This window comes from Pan troglodytes, chromosome 5 (genome assembly GCF_028858775.2).
Source record: "Pan troglodytes isolate AG18354 chromosome 5, NHGRI_mPanTro3-v2.0_pri, whole genome shotgun sequence".
Classification (NCBI taxonomy): domain Eukaryota; kingdom Metazoa; phylum Chordata; class Mammalia; order Primates; family Hominidae; genus Pan; species Pan troglodytes.
The window spans coordinates 8,211,659-8,227,885 of NC_072403.2; the positions used below are offsets into that span (position 1 = coordinate 8,211,659).

The 16,227-nt window shown below is 41.5% G+C and overlaps 1 protein-coding gene across 31 annotated transcripts in view; it reads left to right on the forward strand.

Annotated features, from left to right (window-relative positions):
- Nucleotides 1-16,227, forward strand: part of LOC134810163 (serine/threonine-protein kinase Nek4-like) — a 232,505-nt gene that overhangs the window by 17,086 nt on the left and 199,192 nt on the right. For 11 of the 31 annotated variants that reach the window (XR_010157494.1, XR_010157501.1, XR_010157492.1 and 8 more), the window contains exons 3-4: nucleotides 751-834; nucleotides 6,844-6,945. The exons of 1 other annotated variant lie outside the window; for it this stretch is intronic. Coding sequence is in view for 7 of the 30 variants with exons in the window: in XM_063812050.1 (XP_063668120.1) it covers nucleotides 6,870-6,945 (76 nt within the window). In the remaining 23 variants the exon portion in view is untranslated. Of the gene's footprint in view, nucleotides 1-750; nucleotides 835-6,518; nucleotides 6,747-6,843; nucleotides 6,946-8,966; nucleotides 11,469-16,227 lie in introns of those variants that run through there. 19 more of the 31 variants (XR_010157500.1, XR_010157486.1, XR_010157485.1 and 16 more) reach the window with 5 other exon arrangements.

Consider the following 16,227-nt stretch of genomic DNA (forward strand, 5'->3'; position numbering starts at 1 on the left):
CATTGAATCCCTATGGAGTCCCTATTATATAGTGCTTAATAAACCACCCCAAAATGAGATCAAGTTGGGAAGAACTGACATCTTGACAATATTGTCTTCCCACCCATGAACATAAAATATCTCTCCATTTTACTTAGTTCATCTTTGATTTCTATTATCACAGTTTCGTAGATTTTCTTATGTGTATCAAGCACATATTTTGTTAGATTTATACCTAAGTATATAACTTTTGGGGTGCTAATGTAAATGGTATTGTGTTTGTAATTTATTTGTTTATTGTTCATTTTTATGAAAGACGTAGATTTTTGTAAATTAACCTTACATCCTTCAACCTTGCCATAATTACTTATAAGGGCCAGGAGGTTTTTGGAGATTCTTCTGAATTGTCTATGTAGATGATTGTGTCATCTATGAACAAAGACAGTTTTATTTCTTTCTTCCCAATCAGTGTACATTTTATTTCCTTTTTTTGTCCAACTGCACTAGCTAGGACTGCTAGTATGATGTTGAAAAAGAGTGGCAAGAGGGATCACCCTTGTCTTGTTGCTAATCTTAGCCAGAAAGCTTCTAATTTCTCACTATTAAGCATGGTATTAACTGTAGGGCTTTAAATAGATATATTATTTAGCAGGTTTAGGAAGCTCCCCTCTATTCTTAGTAGGCTGAGTGTTTTTATCATAAACAGGCAGTGGATTTTGTCAAATGTCTTTTCTGTGTATATTGATAAGATCATATGATTTTCTTTTTTAGCCTGTTGATGTGATGGACTACCTTAATTGATTTTTAAATGTTGAGCCAGCCTTATGCATGTGGGATAAACCCCTGTTGATCATGGTATGTATTTCATTTTATACAGTGTCAGCTTTAGTTTGCTGGATTTTTTAAATATGAAATCTCTTTTATAATTTCATCAGGATATTGGAATAAAAAAGATGTAGATGCATATATTCAGTCATTCCTTTTGAACCAGTTATATTTCTAAAAGCTTAACAAAAGTCCGGAGAAATCTCTTTTATGTTCTGAGGAGTTAAAAATTATATTACAAGGAAGCAACAAGAGAAAAGACTTATCCCCAATTGTTCCTGGTGCCTATTATTGCTTAGTAAACCACCCCAAAACTTGGTGATTTAAACAACAATGGTCATTTATGTTGCCTGTTAATTGCAATCTGGGCAGGGCTCTGCAGGGAAGGCTCATCTCTGCCTCACAGGGACATTCAGTGGCTGGAAGGTCCACCTCCAGGCTAGCTAACACACAGTTGGCAAGTCGGTACTCACTGCCTCTGTGTGGGAGCTCAGCCACAGCTCAGAGCTAGGCATTCTCACAGCACAATGGCTGGTTCCCAAGGCCAAGTATCCTGAGAGAGAGCTAGGTAGATGTTGTATTGCCTTCAGCTGTACTTTGTTAGTCAAGGCAGTTGCAAAGTCATGTGCAGGCTGAAGGGGAGGGAACAGAGACTCCATGTGAGGACACAAGAAGAAGGCAGCCATCTGCAAGCCAGAAAGTAAGGCCTCACCAGAAACCAAATTTTCCAACACCTTAATCTTGGACCTCTTGCCTCCAGAACTGTGAGAAAATAAATCCTGTTGTTCAAGCCATGCAGCCTGTGGTACATAGTCATAGCAGCCAGAACAGATTAAGACAAACCCTGTTAGGCCTTCAATGCTAATGTCAGGCAAAGACCTAGCATATTAAGGCCGTTTTTAGACAGAGAGCTTTTTTGACTACCACAGTGGTAAATGGAGCATGCCAGTCATGTAAAGAGGCCCATAGGGTAGAAATCCCTGCCATTCTAGTATTCTTACGACAAGCTGACTATATGCAGGCAGAACAAAGGGACAGATGCCCCACTAGTGATTAAGGAAACAATGTGCCTTGGGGAGACAGGAAGGCTCTAGAATGGTATGAGCACCTTCAGATGGATAGGCTTGGATTCTAGAAGTCCTTATGTGGATGGGTAGAGCCCAAATGGCCAGCACCTCCACTCATGCATGAGACAAGTGCATAAGAGATACACATCATAGAGTTTTCATCTGCTACTGGGGTCTGGCTCTTACACCTGTATGAACATGTGTAGAGCCTAGGTAGGACCATCCTATGAATGAATGTTCAGGAGTCACCCATCCCCATGAATGGAAACTAGGACTGATGGAACTAGGTATTTCCTGAACACTCAAAGTGGATCAACCTAATAGTGAACAAAACCACATCTGAGAAGGAGAAGGCATAGGGACTACCTAGTGTTAGGAAACAGTCCCTGATTTCTGACTCATCCTGCTATAAGCCAACTTCTTTCCCACAAGACAGTACAGGACACAGCCTACAGGAGGAAATAGAAGTCCTGATCTTTCTCTTTCAGTATCCCGTGCTGTCAGAGGTCACTTTAGCTAGGCTTAAAAACCAGAAGGAAAAGAATTTCAGGATGGCAAAGGGATGGGCATGGTAGTGGTAAGACAATGAGGTGTGAGGGGCAGAGGAATAAGAAATTTAATGGTTTTTATTCAGACTTTATTATTTGGGCATGAGCCATTGGTGATTAATTCAATCTCCAGCCCCTTTGCCCTCCCTGAAGGTTGGGGAGGCAGGAAGTCCATCCCTCTGATCATGCCTTGGTCTTCATTCCCCAAACCCCATCCTGAAGCTATCTAGGGCCCCCAATACCAAGTCATTTCATTAGAGAAGGACATTCATCACTCCAGAAATTCCAAGGGTCTTAGAAGCTCTTGTGTTAGAAACTGGGGACTAAGACCAAATATTATAACAAAAAGATGTTCCTAGCATTCCTATCATCCAGGCAGTTACAAAGGTTTTTGGAACTCTGTGTCAGGAATCAGGAGCAGAGACCAGATATCTATTTCTTGTCATGTCACACAAGAGGATGCAGAAAATCTGGGATTGTAACTGTTGATGGTTATGTAATCTCAGGAAACTTCTTTGTCCTCCATTGCTTCACAATTAAATGGGGCAGATATGCCTCCCCTCTCTCCCTCTATTTCCTGAGCACACATTCCAGAATCTCAGCAAACTCTAGAGACAAAGACACAGCCCTGGCCCCCAGGGAGCAAGGTCTTAGGGTGCTGGAGAAAATTATCGTTTTTGTTCCCTTCCAATAGTGAAATCTGTGATCATTAAAAAAATACAGTATACCTCCTAATTAAGCCAAGTTTCCCTTCTCATTTTAGTTATCAGGAATTTAAATCAATCAAGGCATAAATTGGACCAAACATTATTACCACTGTTCATTGATATCCTTAACTAAGAATGTTACTGAAACTTTCCCTTAATACTTATTATATATCTTCCAAGTCAATCCTGAGAAAATCCATAAAGCTCATCTCAGGGTGAAAGCTTGTACATTTAAGTAACAGGATTCCAAATAAACAATATTGCTGAGTTAACTAAAAATACATTAACTGAAAATAAATCTCATCTAAAATATTAAAAATGGATATTTTAAAAATGCTTTTTATTTTTTAAGTGTTCCTGGTTAAATGTGGCATCTAAGAATGGTTTTTGCAACTTATAAAAAGCTGCTGCCTATCTTTTTAAAAATCCCTGCCAAAAAAATCACATAAATGGTGAATTTATAAAATGTCATACAATTGAATTCATATAATGGCAATGAGAATAAGTAAAAGGAAAAAATTATAAAGCATTTACTAACAATAGTATACATTCCGTTCAACTATGCTGGGAATTCCATTTATATATTCAAAGTTTCTATTAACTTCTTTGGAATCCAGCATAAACCTTTGATAGTATTTATAAAAAATTTTAAAATGTGAAATGGCAAAATGGAAAGAGAGCATTCAAAGAGAAAGGAAATTCTTGGTCAGTTAAAGCATTTCACACCTCCCTAACTGCCTTTCTCTGCTTCTTGATTCAAAGTTCTAAGGCAAGTAAACACTAGAAATTAGTGTTTCCTTTAAAAAGCCTTCTTGGGTTATGCCAAATCAAAAAAAAAAAAAAAAAGACATCTTAATTCACACTGTTGAAAAAACAGAGCATCTCCAAAGTTACCAGCTGTACATTTTACTTCTTTGAACGCACCCAGAACACATTGCAAAGATATTCAGCAAATGCCTACTGAATTGAATCTTGATGAGAAACAGATAATTCTGTTCTTCTATTAGTTTTATTTTATGGGGGTAGCTTAAAAATTAATCAATTTAGATGATGACATTCAAGGTCAGGAATGTTATTCCTTCTTCCTCACTCTATATTCCTGGAAGCCTTTTACAGCTTATTGTATTCAGTATTCCTCCTTGCATAAAATACAGACTAGTCACCAGAATTCCTATAAAAATGAAAAACAAAAACAAGTGCTCCTATTAAAAGTTTTAAGAAGTCGTTTTGTCAAGAGAAAAGCCTTCTTTAATGTTCTCTTCAAGTCTAATCAAGGGCTTTGAGAAAAATGCTGAGCAGTTTCCTTTTTTCTAAAGTTCAAGGAAGACAAAAGAGACAAATTTACATTTTGATTGAACGTTTTATTTATTCAGCCTTCACTCAGCAAATATTTATTAGTGTCCACTGCATACCAGGCACTGTGATAACTACTTGTTAATGCTGGGTGAGCTGCTAGAGTGAGCTACTAAAGAAGTGTATAATATGAACCACTACAGATTGTCGATGAGATGTGTGAGCACTCTGTCTCTTGGAGGGGCAATGGGAAAATAGGAGATGGAACTAGGTAAAACTCAAAGTGGCCCTTACCTCTCTCACTCTAACTCCATGCTCATCACAAATTTCAAGATCAAAAACTTTGGGAGGCCGAGGTGGGTGGATCATTTAAGCTCAGGAGTTCGAGACCAGCCTGGTCAACATGGTGAAACCCCAACCTAAGCCCCATCAGGTGAACACCTAACATTAACCACCGCATTGGTTCCAAGAGTGAGGATGGGGGAGGGGTGTTGAGAGTTTAAGGAAGGGGAGTGAGAGTCATCTAGGAGAGTAGAAGAGAGAACAGACTGGGGAAATAGCCTGGCAACACTCAAGTATAACTTGGTTAATCATCTTGTACTTAAAGTAATAGTTACAAGCTTTTCTTGGGCTATGTACAACTGCATGGTGAAGGCAGAGAGTTGGATTTAACCAAGACTGTGACTTTGGTGAGGATGTATGACCAAAAGAGAGAGGAGGGGGGTATATGGAAGAGATTGCTTGTATGGATGAAGCATGGAATAACCGTGGCAAGGAGAGAAATAAAGAGATGAGGGGTGAGGGACAGTGAGGTGGAGGATGGATCAATGTGTTGTGGGTCCTGCAATGGTAGAAAGACCATCAAGGTGCTTGAGGGAGTGAGGAGGAAAATAGGAAATAGTGGCTGGAGAGTGGTTACTTGAAACTGAGTTTATGGCAAGGATGCAGAGGTGTGTGTGTGTGTGTGTGTGTGTGTGTGTGTGTGTGTGTGTGTTCCGTAATGGGAATGTCTAAGGTATAATCATGGAAGTCAAGCTTTTTGGAGGTGGGGAGAGAACTGAGGGGGCCAGGACACTGGATGGATCACCAGATGCTGAAATCACTAAGTCGTGTTGGAGTGACAAGGAACTAGAAGTGCCAAGCAGTGACTAGGGTCAGTCAAGGATAGCAACCACAAGAGCAAGTGGGTGGTACGACCTGCTGGCATGGGACACAGAGCCAGGAGGGCCTTGGGAGTGGGGAAGAAGAGGGAAACAGGCACCACTGGAGAGAACTGCGGGGGGCAGGAGTGCCCCAGGTCAGAGCCAGGTTTCAGCAAGACCAGGCAGGTGATGGGGATGTTCAGGAAAAAGTGGAGGATGTGAGGGATTCTACCGAGGACTGACTGTGTCTTCCAGACCAGAGTGTCTCAAACTTTAATGTGCAGCATGTCGCCTGGGGAGTCCTGTTAAAATGCACATTCTGATTCCGCAGGTCTTGGGTGGAGCCCAGGTCTCTGCATTTCTTTTTTTTAATTATTACCATTTTACTTTAAGTTCTGAGATACAGTGTCTCTGCATTTCTAACAAGGTCCCAGGTGATGCTGCTGCTGGTCTTTGGACTACACTCAGAGCACCGAGGTCCCATGTGGGAACTACCAGCACATACAGCTACTGAGCACTGAAAATGTGGCTCATTTGAATTGGGATGTGCCAGAAGTATAAAATGCACACTGCATTTTCAGGCCAATAAAAGAATATAAAATGTCTTATTAATAATTTCTTGGGTGAGTGCAGTGTCTCAGGCCTGTAATCCCAGCACTTTGGGAGGCCAAGGTGGGAGGATCACTTGAGCTCTGGAGTTTGAGACCAACCTGAGCAACACAGCAATACCCCATCTCTACTAAAAATCAAAAAAACTAGCTGGCCATGGTGATGCATACCTGTGGCCCCACTACTCAGGAGGCTGAGGCAGGAGGATCACTTGAACTCAGGAAAGTGAGACTGCAGTGAGGTATGATCGTGCCACTGCACTGAGCCACTGCACTCAACTTAGTTTAGGCTGCTATAACAGATTGCCATAGACTGGGTGGCTTAAACAACACATGTTTTTTCTCACAGCTTTGGAGGCTGGAAGTCCAGTTTCAAGGAGTCAGCATCATGGGATCTGATAAGAAGCCTCTTCCAAGTTGTAGACTGCTGATTTCCAGTTGTATCCTCACATGGTGGAATGACAGCCAGATAATTCTCTAGGGTCCCTTTCACAAAGGCATTAATCCCATTCATGAGGCTTCTACTCTCATGACCTAATCTCCCGAAGGCCCCCCTCCATGGACCATCACATTGGGGGTTAGGATTTGATCTTATGAATTTGGGGGTGATATAAACATTCAGTCCACCCATAGAAATTATTGTTATTGAGACAGCATCTCGCTCTGTTGCACAGGCTGGCTGGAGTGCAGTGGTGCAATCATGGCTCACTGCAACCTCAAATTCCTGGGCTCAAGGGATCCTCCTGCCTCAGCCTCCCAAGTAGCTAGGACCACAGGTATGTGCCACCACTCCCAACTAATTTTTTTCTTTTTTGTAGAGACGAGATCTAACTTTGTTGCCCAGGCTGGTATTGAACTCTTGGGTTCAAGTAATCCTCCTGCCTCAGTCTCCTAAAGTGCTAGGGTTATAGATGTGAGCCACTGTACCCAGCCAGGTTGTATATTGAAATAATAATTTCTTAATATATTGAATTAAAATATATTTAAGGCAATTTTATCTGTTTCTTTTTACTTTTTAAATGTGGTTACTGGATAATTTGAAATTATATATATGACTGTCATATATAAGACAAAGGAAATGTAAGAGATTTCCTTTGGACAACACTATTCTCAAGGGTACTTGGGAAAGGTTTCCAGAGCTTAAAAGACGGAGAAATAAAGTCAGATAGAAGGATGTGTGGGGAAGCATGCAGGTCAGAGTCCAGGAGAGGCCTGGGCCCTGGGCCACGTCACAGTGACATGCGAAGGGCATGGTGAGATCAGTCCACCTGCTCTGAAGCTTATAGCAAGGACAAGCCTGAGAGATGAGGGGCAGGGGCAAAAGGCAGTAACTGCGAATATATTGGGACTGAAATATTTACACATTTAATACCAAAGGAAGTAGAATTGAAAACACCCACCATTTACAGAATTTGCTTTGTGCTGTCCAGGTACCTTAGGGCCCATGAAGGGAGAACTTTCTCAATTTGAAATAACATGATCTACAGAGAAGGTCAATTAAAGGAGTCAAAAAGCTCTCAAAGGTAGTAACCACAAAATGCCACTTTGAATAATATTGCTGGCAATTTTGTGAAAGAAAATTAATGATAATGATACCTGTAAACCAAAAAGTATGAGACAGGTCTAAACTGATTTAGAGGTTTATTTTGCCAAAGTTGAGGGGGCCAGTTACACAGCCTCAGGAGGTCCTGAGAACATGTGCCCAAGGTGACTGGGTTATAGCTTGATTTTATACATTTTAGGGAGACAGTAGTGACAGGCAGTGACATAGATCAATACATTTAAGATATACATTGATTCAGCCAAAAAAGGCAGGACATCTTGAAGCAGGTGGGAAGGGGCGTCCAGGTCACAGGTGTATTCAAAGCTTTCCTGGTTAGCAGTTGATTGACAGAGTTAAGCTATACCTGAAGAGTTGACATCAGCTTGAATTAAGGTAAGTGTTGGGGTGGCGGTGGGGGTGGAGGAGTTGTGGAAGTTAAGGTTCAGGTAGAAGGCTTCGGAGAGAACAGATGGTAAATGTCTCTTAACATACCTTAAAATGTGTCAGACTCAGTCACATTGCTCCTGGCTCAGGAAAAGACCTGGAAAGAAAGGGGGATTCTCTACAGAATGTAAATTTCCCCTACAAGAGACAGCTTTTCAAGGCCATTTCAGAATATGTCAAAGAAACATATTCTGGGCGTAAATTAGTTTGATTTCCTTTAGGGCCTGTTATGTGTCATGTGATACTGTAGCTGAGTCAGGTTGACATTGGTGTCAGATTGCTACAAAGAGTCTGTTCGGTGAGTCTTAGGATCTCTGTTTTAATGTGAGTGCTGGTCAGTTGTGTCTAAACTGCAAAAGGGAGTGGGTATAATGAGGCATGTCTGACCCCACTTCTCACCATGGCAGGAACTGGTTTTTCAGGTTTCTTTGGCATCCTCTTGGCTTGGGGGGGGGGGTCCATTCAGTCAGTTGGGGGGCTTAGAATTTTCATCTTGGTTTACTCACCAAATAAAAAGTCTTTAGAGAAATGCCATTGACCAGTATTAGACACAGGTACAACTAAGAAACCCATCAAAATATGTGAAAATGTACCAAGGTTAATTTCCTTATAATATTTTTCATGTCCAGATAATTAGCACAAATAAAAACTTTCAAAAATTGCCAACAAGCAGACAAACAACTCTTATTCTTTGTTTGTTTGTTTTTAAATAAATTTTAAGCTCTTGGTTGCAAGTCCTCTGCTTTGTGCTGACTTCAGCACCTTCCTGTGGTAACAACCCCTAATAACTGGATGTTTTGGATCTCATAGTTCCTGCTGGAATCTTGCTGTTGCCCATTCAAGTCTGATGGTTCCTGTGTGTTGGGGTGGCCTTGCTTCTCCTGCTCTTAGCTCTGGAGGAGCCCTCGGCTGGTGCTGCAGTGAATCTGTCAGAGTCGTCCTAACCAGAGTGCCCCCATCCTGAATAGAGGCTGGATAAAGCCAAACCTGCTGGGTTATAGTCCCAGGGGATTGGGCAGTCCTGGTCACAAGATATTTAAGGTTGAGGGAATAAGTTAATGATGCTAAGTAAATAAAGACCCTGAATTCTTTCCCGTGAGAGATCCAAGAACTCACTCTTGGCATCTGGGATAAGACCCTTTTTCCGGTAACAAACCCCTGCCCTGGCCCTTTCTTCCTTCTGGAAAACTCAAAAAAAAAAAATAGGCCTCAAAAAGACTGCATTAATCTGAGAAGAAACCGCTGAATATGGCTACTAAGAGAAGCTGGGATTTTCTGATTTTTAATGTCGGTTTCAAAGAGAGCAGGTATACTTTGCAGGAGGGAACCATGCTAGCTGCAGAATCATGGATGAGCTGGACCACAAGTTTTTACACAGTGTGCATGCTTTTGTTCTCCTGTCAACTTCTGTTGTTTTCCTGTCAACTTCTGTTGTTTTCATCAAAAGCCATCAACCCGCCTCAGCCAGGGCATCATAATGTACATGCAACAGAGTGTTCCAAGAAACTTTCAGCTGAGACCCTAAGACCCTGGACACGCAATGCCAGAGTGAAGTGTGAAGACCACAGCTGTGCAGGACATGCAGAAAGGAGGGGCAGAGAGCCAATGAGATGATGTCCCACGACTCACCTGTGTCAGTGGAGACCGAAGGAGACTTGGAGGGTGCTTTTGGAGAGAACTGCTGATGTTTTGTGAGCCTCACTCTCTCTGTGTGTGGAAATGCTGGAGGATGAAACCGTCTAAACTCTCCTGAAGTCCCGGGAATGGAGTTTTAATGGTAATGTGTGATGGGATGTGTGTTCTCTTATGGTATGGGAGACACAGAGGACTCACAGAGGACTGGCCTCTGCCTCTTGACCAGGGATCAGGAGAGATGGGAACTGAGCTGGTCAGCTGCTCTTCAGAGCTGGTCGAGGAGAGATTTCTGCTGTGCTGGGAGGGCCTAACAACATGCATGGATGGAGCCCAAGGACCAGGTGCAGATCTTATGCAAGAATGAACCAGGGGGTGACTTAGGTCCACCAAAAGACTGCCCAGAGGGACAAAAGGCTATCAGTGAAAAGAATCCACAGATGAACTGCCAGTTCCTCAGGGCTGAGGCAAGATCTTAATTTTGAGTAGGAGCAGAGTGTATTACCTACGACAAGGATACCACAGATGAGAAAACCCTAGTTTTAAACCTGCTACATCCAAAGAGAGCAATGCAACTCTGGCACTAGCAAAAATGTTGTGCCTCTCCTTTCCTCACTCCTAATTTCCCATCCCAGAGAAGGGTCAGAAACCATCTTCTGCAAGATGGGAGGAAGGGTATCAGCCAGACTGCAAAAAGGGAGAAGAAACCAGCTACCTCTTGCTGTTCTCAGTGGCAGACTCCCCACCTGCAACAGGTCAGGTCTGTTACTGGAGAGAAAAGACAGGTAAGCAACACATGACAACTGCAAAAGATGTTTATAGTGGTAACTTTTACTTGGGACAGGAAAATTATAAGAGCTGTGTGAAAATATGTTATTGTGTACTGACAAAATTTAAGGAAGCACAGCAAAACTTCAACCTGGGAAAATGGGGCACAACAAAGTTCACCGGAGACACTTACTGGGGTTATGATTTGAATCTTTGAACGGAATTCAAAACAATGAAGTTACAAGTATAATGGTGATATGCTGGAGGAAAAAATTATTGTTTCTGAATACTTGATGTAAAAAAGTTCAGTTTTAGCCAGGTGCAATGATTCACACCTGTAGTCCCAGCTACTCAGGAGGCTGAGGCTGGAGGATTGCTTGAGCCTAGGAGTTCAAGGCTGTAGTATGTTATGATCATGCCTGTGAATAGCCACTGCACTCCAGCCTGGGCAACATAGCAGGATCCTGTCTCTAAAAACAAAGAAAAAGTTTAATTGAACTGGAAATCCATTTGCATTATGATTTAACATTTGCATTCCACAATAGGAATAGCTAGCTGTTAGACTTAAAGACGTATAAATTAAAGGAGCAAATGATCTGAATTCCAGTTGAGGACAGGAAAGCGGTTTCCTTCAGTTGCAGAAAATGCATGCTGTTCATGGTGACAAAGTATTGAAAGCAGCCTGCGTGTGGGTAGGTGAACCATGTGTCTGCACTCCATGGAGCGCCATGCAACAATGGGAAGTAGAGGATGAAAAATACACAGAACACTTTGGATTGTGCTGAAAACAAAGCAAAGGAATAAAATGAGGTATAGAACACAATGCTATCTACACAAATTAAAAGTACATCATACAAAGCAACAAAGCACATTTTATAAGAGCACAGACAAATAAAAAATACACATGAAACAGAATAGAGTGGTTGCCCTTTGGGAGGGGCAGGGCAGTGATAATGAGAGTGGGATAAGGGAACAATCAGCCCAGCAGGGACCACTGATACAACTGAAAGGTATAAAAACCCACTGGGGTTCAGAAGAAAAAGAATTATTCTAAAAAGAAGTTCATTTTCTCATTGAAATTTTGATCACGTTTTATTTGGAAATTTTAAACAAACTCAGCATTTAATACTTTCCTGTATACTTAGCATTTTAGTTTTCTTTTAATCATGTAATATAAAGAAATGATTTTTTTTCACTAAGTTCAACACAGATGCCCTCACCATTGCCTTTAGTTTACCCAACATATGGAAAACTGTACTATTTTCCATTACTGCCCTGAAAAGGAAAGGCTGGGGAGCCCTGGCGTACTTTGGTTGTTACACAGAAACTTGACTGACACATCTACTCATGTCTACCCTTCCATGCGACAGGCCCCGACTTTATGTTTGAAATACAAGTAGTATGTGGCTATCTTCAGCATCTGTGTTTTAAAAGGTTTGATGGTTATTTTTGCTGAGAACCTCCTCCCCCTACCCTCCTAGTCATTGCCCATGTGATTAAGAGGCATGATGTTCTCTCACTGGGACTCTCTGAAGCAACAGGATTCACATGAACCTTATGTGACTACCTTTCCTGCCTGGCAGCTGCTGACCTAGCCTTCCTGCAGCTAAGAGGAAGGGCCCCACTCTCTGAGAACCTGTAGCTGCTGCAAAGACCCACACCTCTCCTCTGTGGTGCACACACACACACATGCCGTACTCTGCCAGGAGTGGTACAAAACAAATTATCCTCTTTGACTAGGAATTTTCTCTTTCCTTTCACACTGGGTCTCTGGAGGGAGAGGAGGTGGCAGTAAATTTGCTTGTGTATTTATCACAGGCTGTGAGGCTGAGTCTGTGTGAGGAACCATTCATCTAGCAGTGGTGACTGCACATTAGAATCACCTTGGGAGCTTTCAAAACATACCAGTGCCTGCACTGAACCCCAGACAAATGGAATCAAAATGGCTGGGGGTGGAGTGTGGGCACCAGTAAGTTTTAAAAGCTCCCCAGATGCTTCTAATATGCAGCCAAGGTTGAGATCCACTGCTCTAAGCTGTACACTTGAAACTGGAGAGTTAGTTAATTCAGCTTCTTATTGAATTAACAAGACAAGAACTAACTTTAAAAAATCGAAGTTTCAGTCTTTTTGTAGCATAAGATCACACTGTAGAGTTCCAGTCAGAAATTTTCAGTGGATTCCCCTTACATCCCCCTCTCTTTTTGATCCCTGAATCTTATAGGGTTCCTTGAGGAATTGTTATACAGTGACCTCACCACATTCTTATGAGATAGAAACAGTAAATATAACCAATCCAAGTTAACGCCAGGGCAGTGTCAGGGAGTTAAAGACTCATTCATTTCCTTCTTAAAATGTAACCATTAGTTTATTCCATGCTTATCTATTGGCTGCTAATTATGTGCAAGGAAGTGTCATCACGTGCTGCAGCAGATAAAAAGATACTTAGGATACCACTTGAGTTTTCAAGATGCTTACAGTCCAGTTTTCTACAACTAACTAAACCCAAGGAAGTGTGTAATGCCTTGAAAGAAGTTCAAAGTTTTATACTTCAGGAGTGGTAGGGATGAAGCTAAAAACAGGCTGGGGCCAGCTTGGACTTTACAGGCAGTGGGAGCTTATGAAATGGTGCAGGGTGGAGTGGTGACGTGACAAAGTGGTGCTTTAGGAGATTATTGTAGCATCTGGATGAAAGGTTAATTAAAGGTAAAGAGTGATTCTAGTTGAGGCAGGAAAACCAGTTTGAAGACTACCTCATAGTCTAGGTTGGTGTGAATTAATAAGGGCCTGACAAAACTCCTCTGTGTTGGAAAAAATTGGAACCGAAGTTGTTTTGGGGAGGAAAGGTGGCCATTGATGGGGAAAGCATGAGAAAACTTTTTGGGGTAATGGTAATATTCTATATCTTGTTAGGAATTTAGGTTCAAAGGGTATATTCATTTGTAAAATGAATCAGTAAATTTACACATAAGATTTGTGCACTACATTATATGTAAGTTTTGTCACAGAAACAAAAACTGTAAACATGGAACTCTAGTTAATGATTGCATTTAGAGGGAAGTGCACTGATGTCTGTAATCTAAAGTGTATCAGAAACTAAGACGGATCAATGGATGAAGAGTTATGTGATAAAGCAAGTGTAGTTAACATGTTCATGGTAGAACCTAGGTGGTGAGTATATGCACATTCACTATACAATTCTTTCAACTTTGTTATATATTTAAAATTTTTTGTACTAAACTGTAGGAGAGAAAAGGATTTGAAGCAGAGAATGAATCCAGTGGTATTTTAAAATTTGAATTGATAAAGCTTGGCATAACTGAATGTAGGGAATGAGGACCCAGAGAAGTGGGAGTTACCATGAACTTCAGTGACTAGAATAACAGGAAAATAAAGGTATTATTCTTATTAATAGAAACCATTCACTGAGCCCCCAGTTATGTACCAGGTATTGTGGTAGGTGAATTACATAGTTTATTTTTCATCTTCACAACAATTCCATATGGAAAATAATATTATATCCATTTTACAGGTGAGAAACAAAAGCCCAGACTGGGACTGGAACAGACTTCACACTCTCCCCTAGGTGGTTCTGATTCCATTTGTCCGGGGTTCAGTGCAGGCATTGTTGGTTTTTTTTTTTTTTTTTTTTTTTTTTGGCATTGGTATGTTTTGAAAGCTCCCCAGGTGATTCTAATGCATAGTCACCACTGCTAGATGAATGGTTCCTTACACAGACTCAGCCTCACAGCCTATAATAGCCAGGCTGGTTAAATAGTAAAAGAAATAGGGAAGTCAGAAAAGGTTTGAGGGGGAATTGATGTCTGATTTTGAGATGAAAGAAGCATATTAAAATAATTTTAAAATCTCATATATTTCAGGTGTGAAACATGATATTTTGTTTTATTTTTATTTTTTATTTATTTATTTATTTTTAGACAGAGTCTCGCACTGTTGCCCAGGCTGGAGTGCAGTGGTGCGATCTTGGCTCATTGCAAGCTCTGCCTCCCAGGTTCAAGCCATTCTCCTGTCTCAGCCTCCCAAGTAGCTGAGACTACAGGCACCTGCCACCATGCCCAGCTAATCTTCTGTATTTTTAGTAGAGACGGGGTTTCAACGTGTTAGCCAGGATGGTCTCGATCTCCTGACCTTGTGATCTGCCCGCCTCGGCCTCCCAAAGTGCTGGGATTTTTTTTTTTTTTTTTTTTTTTTGAGACAGAGTCTTGTTCTGTTGCCCAGGCTAGAGTGTAGTGGTGCGTTCTCGGCTCATTGCAAGTTTCGCCTCCCGGGTTCAAGCCATTCTCCTGCTTCAGCCTCCTGAGTAGCTGGTACTACAGGTGCCTGCCACCACGTCCGGCTAATTTTTGTATTTTTAGTAGAGATGGGGTTTCACCATGTTGGCCAGGCTGGTCTCGAACTCCTGACCTCAGGCAATCTGCTTGCCTCAGCCTCGCAAAGTGCTGGAATTACAGGCATGAGCCACCACGCCCAGCCTGACATGATATTTTGAAACACATATACATAGTGAAATGATTACTAAAGTCATGCAAATTAATACATTCATCTCTTCACATAGTCACCCCATTTTTTTTGTTTTAGAGTGAGAGCACTTGAAGTCTCTCAGCAAATTTCCAGTATACAACACAGTATTATTAACTATGGTCACCATGCTGTACGTTAGATCTCTAAACTCCTTCATCCTACAGAACTGCAACTTTGTACCCTTTGACCAACGTCTTCCTGTTTCTCCAACTCTCTGCCCCTGGGAAGCACTATTCTACTCTCTGTTTCTATGTATGACTTTTTTAGATTCCACATGTAAGTGGGATCATGAACTGGTTTTCTTTCCACTCATGGCTTATTTCACTTAGCATAATGTCCACCAGCTTCATCCATGTTGTAAATGACAGGATCTCCTTTTTCTTTTTTTTTTTTTTTTTTTTGAGATGGTGTCTTGCTCTTTCACCCAGGCTGGAGTGCAGTGGCGCAATCTCGTCTCACTGCAAGCTCCGCCTCCCGGATTCATGCCATTCTCCTGCCTCAGCCTCCCGAGTAGCTGGGACTACAGGCGCCCGCCACTGCGCCTGGCTAATTTTTTGTATTTTTAGTAGAGACAGGGTTTCACTGTGTTAGCCAGTATGGTCTCGATTTCCTGACCTTGTGATCCGCCCGCCTCAGCCTCCCAAAGTGCTGGGATTACAGGCATGATCTCCTTCTTTTTTAAGGCTGCCTAATATTCCATTGGGTGTGTGTATATAAGTGTGTATATGTACACATACATCACATTCTTTCTATCCATTCATCCATCAACAGATGCAGGTTGTTTCTATATCTTAGCAGTTATGAATTATGCTGCAGTGAACATGGGAGTTCAGATGATCTTTTCGAGGTACTGATTTCATTGTGTTTGGATATATACCCAGAAGTGGGAGAGCTAGATAATGTGGCAATTCTATTTTTAATTTTTTGAGGAACCTCTGTGCTGTTTTTTATAAATGGGGCTGTACCAATTTACATTCCCACAAATAGTGTACATGCTTCCCTTTTCTCCATACCCTCACCAATACTTATCGCTTGTCTTTTTGATAATAGCCATCCTAACAGGTGTAAGGTGATATCTCATAGTAGTTTTAATTTGTATTTCCTTGATGATTAGTGATGTTGAATACCTTTT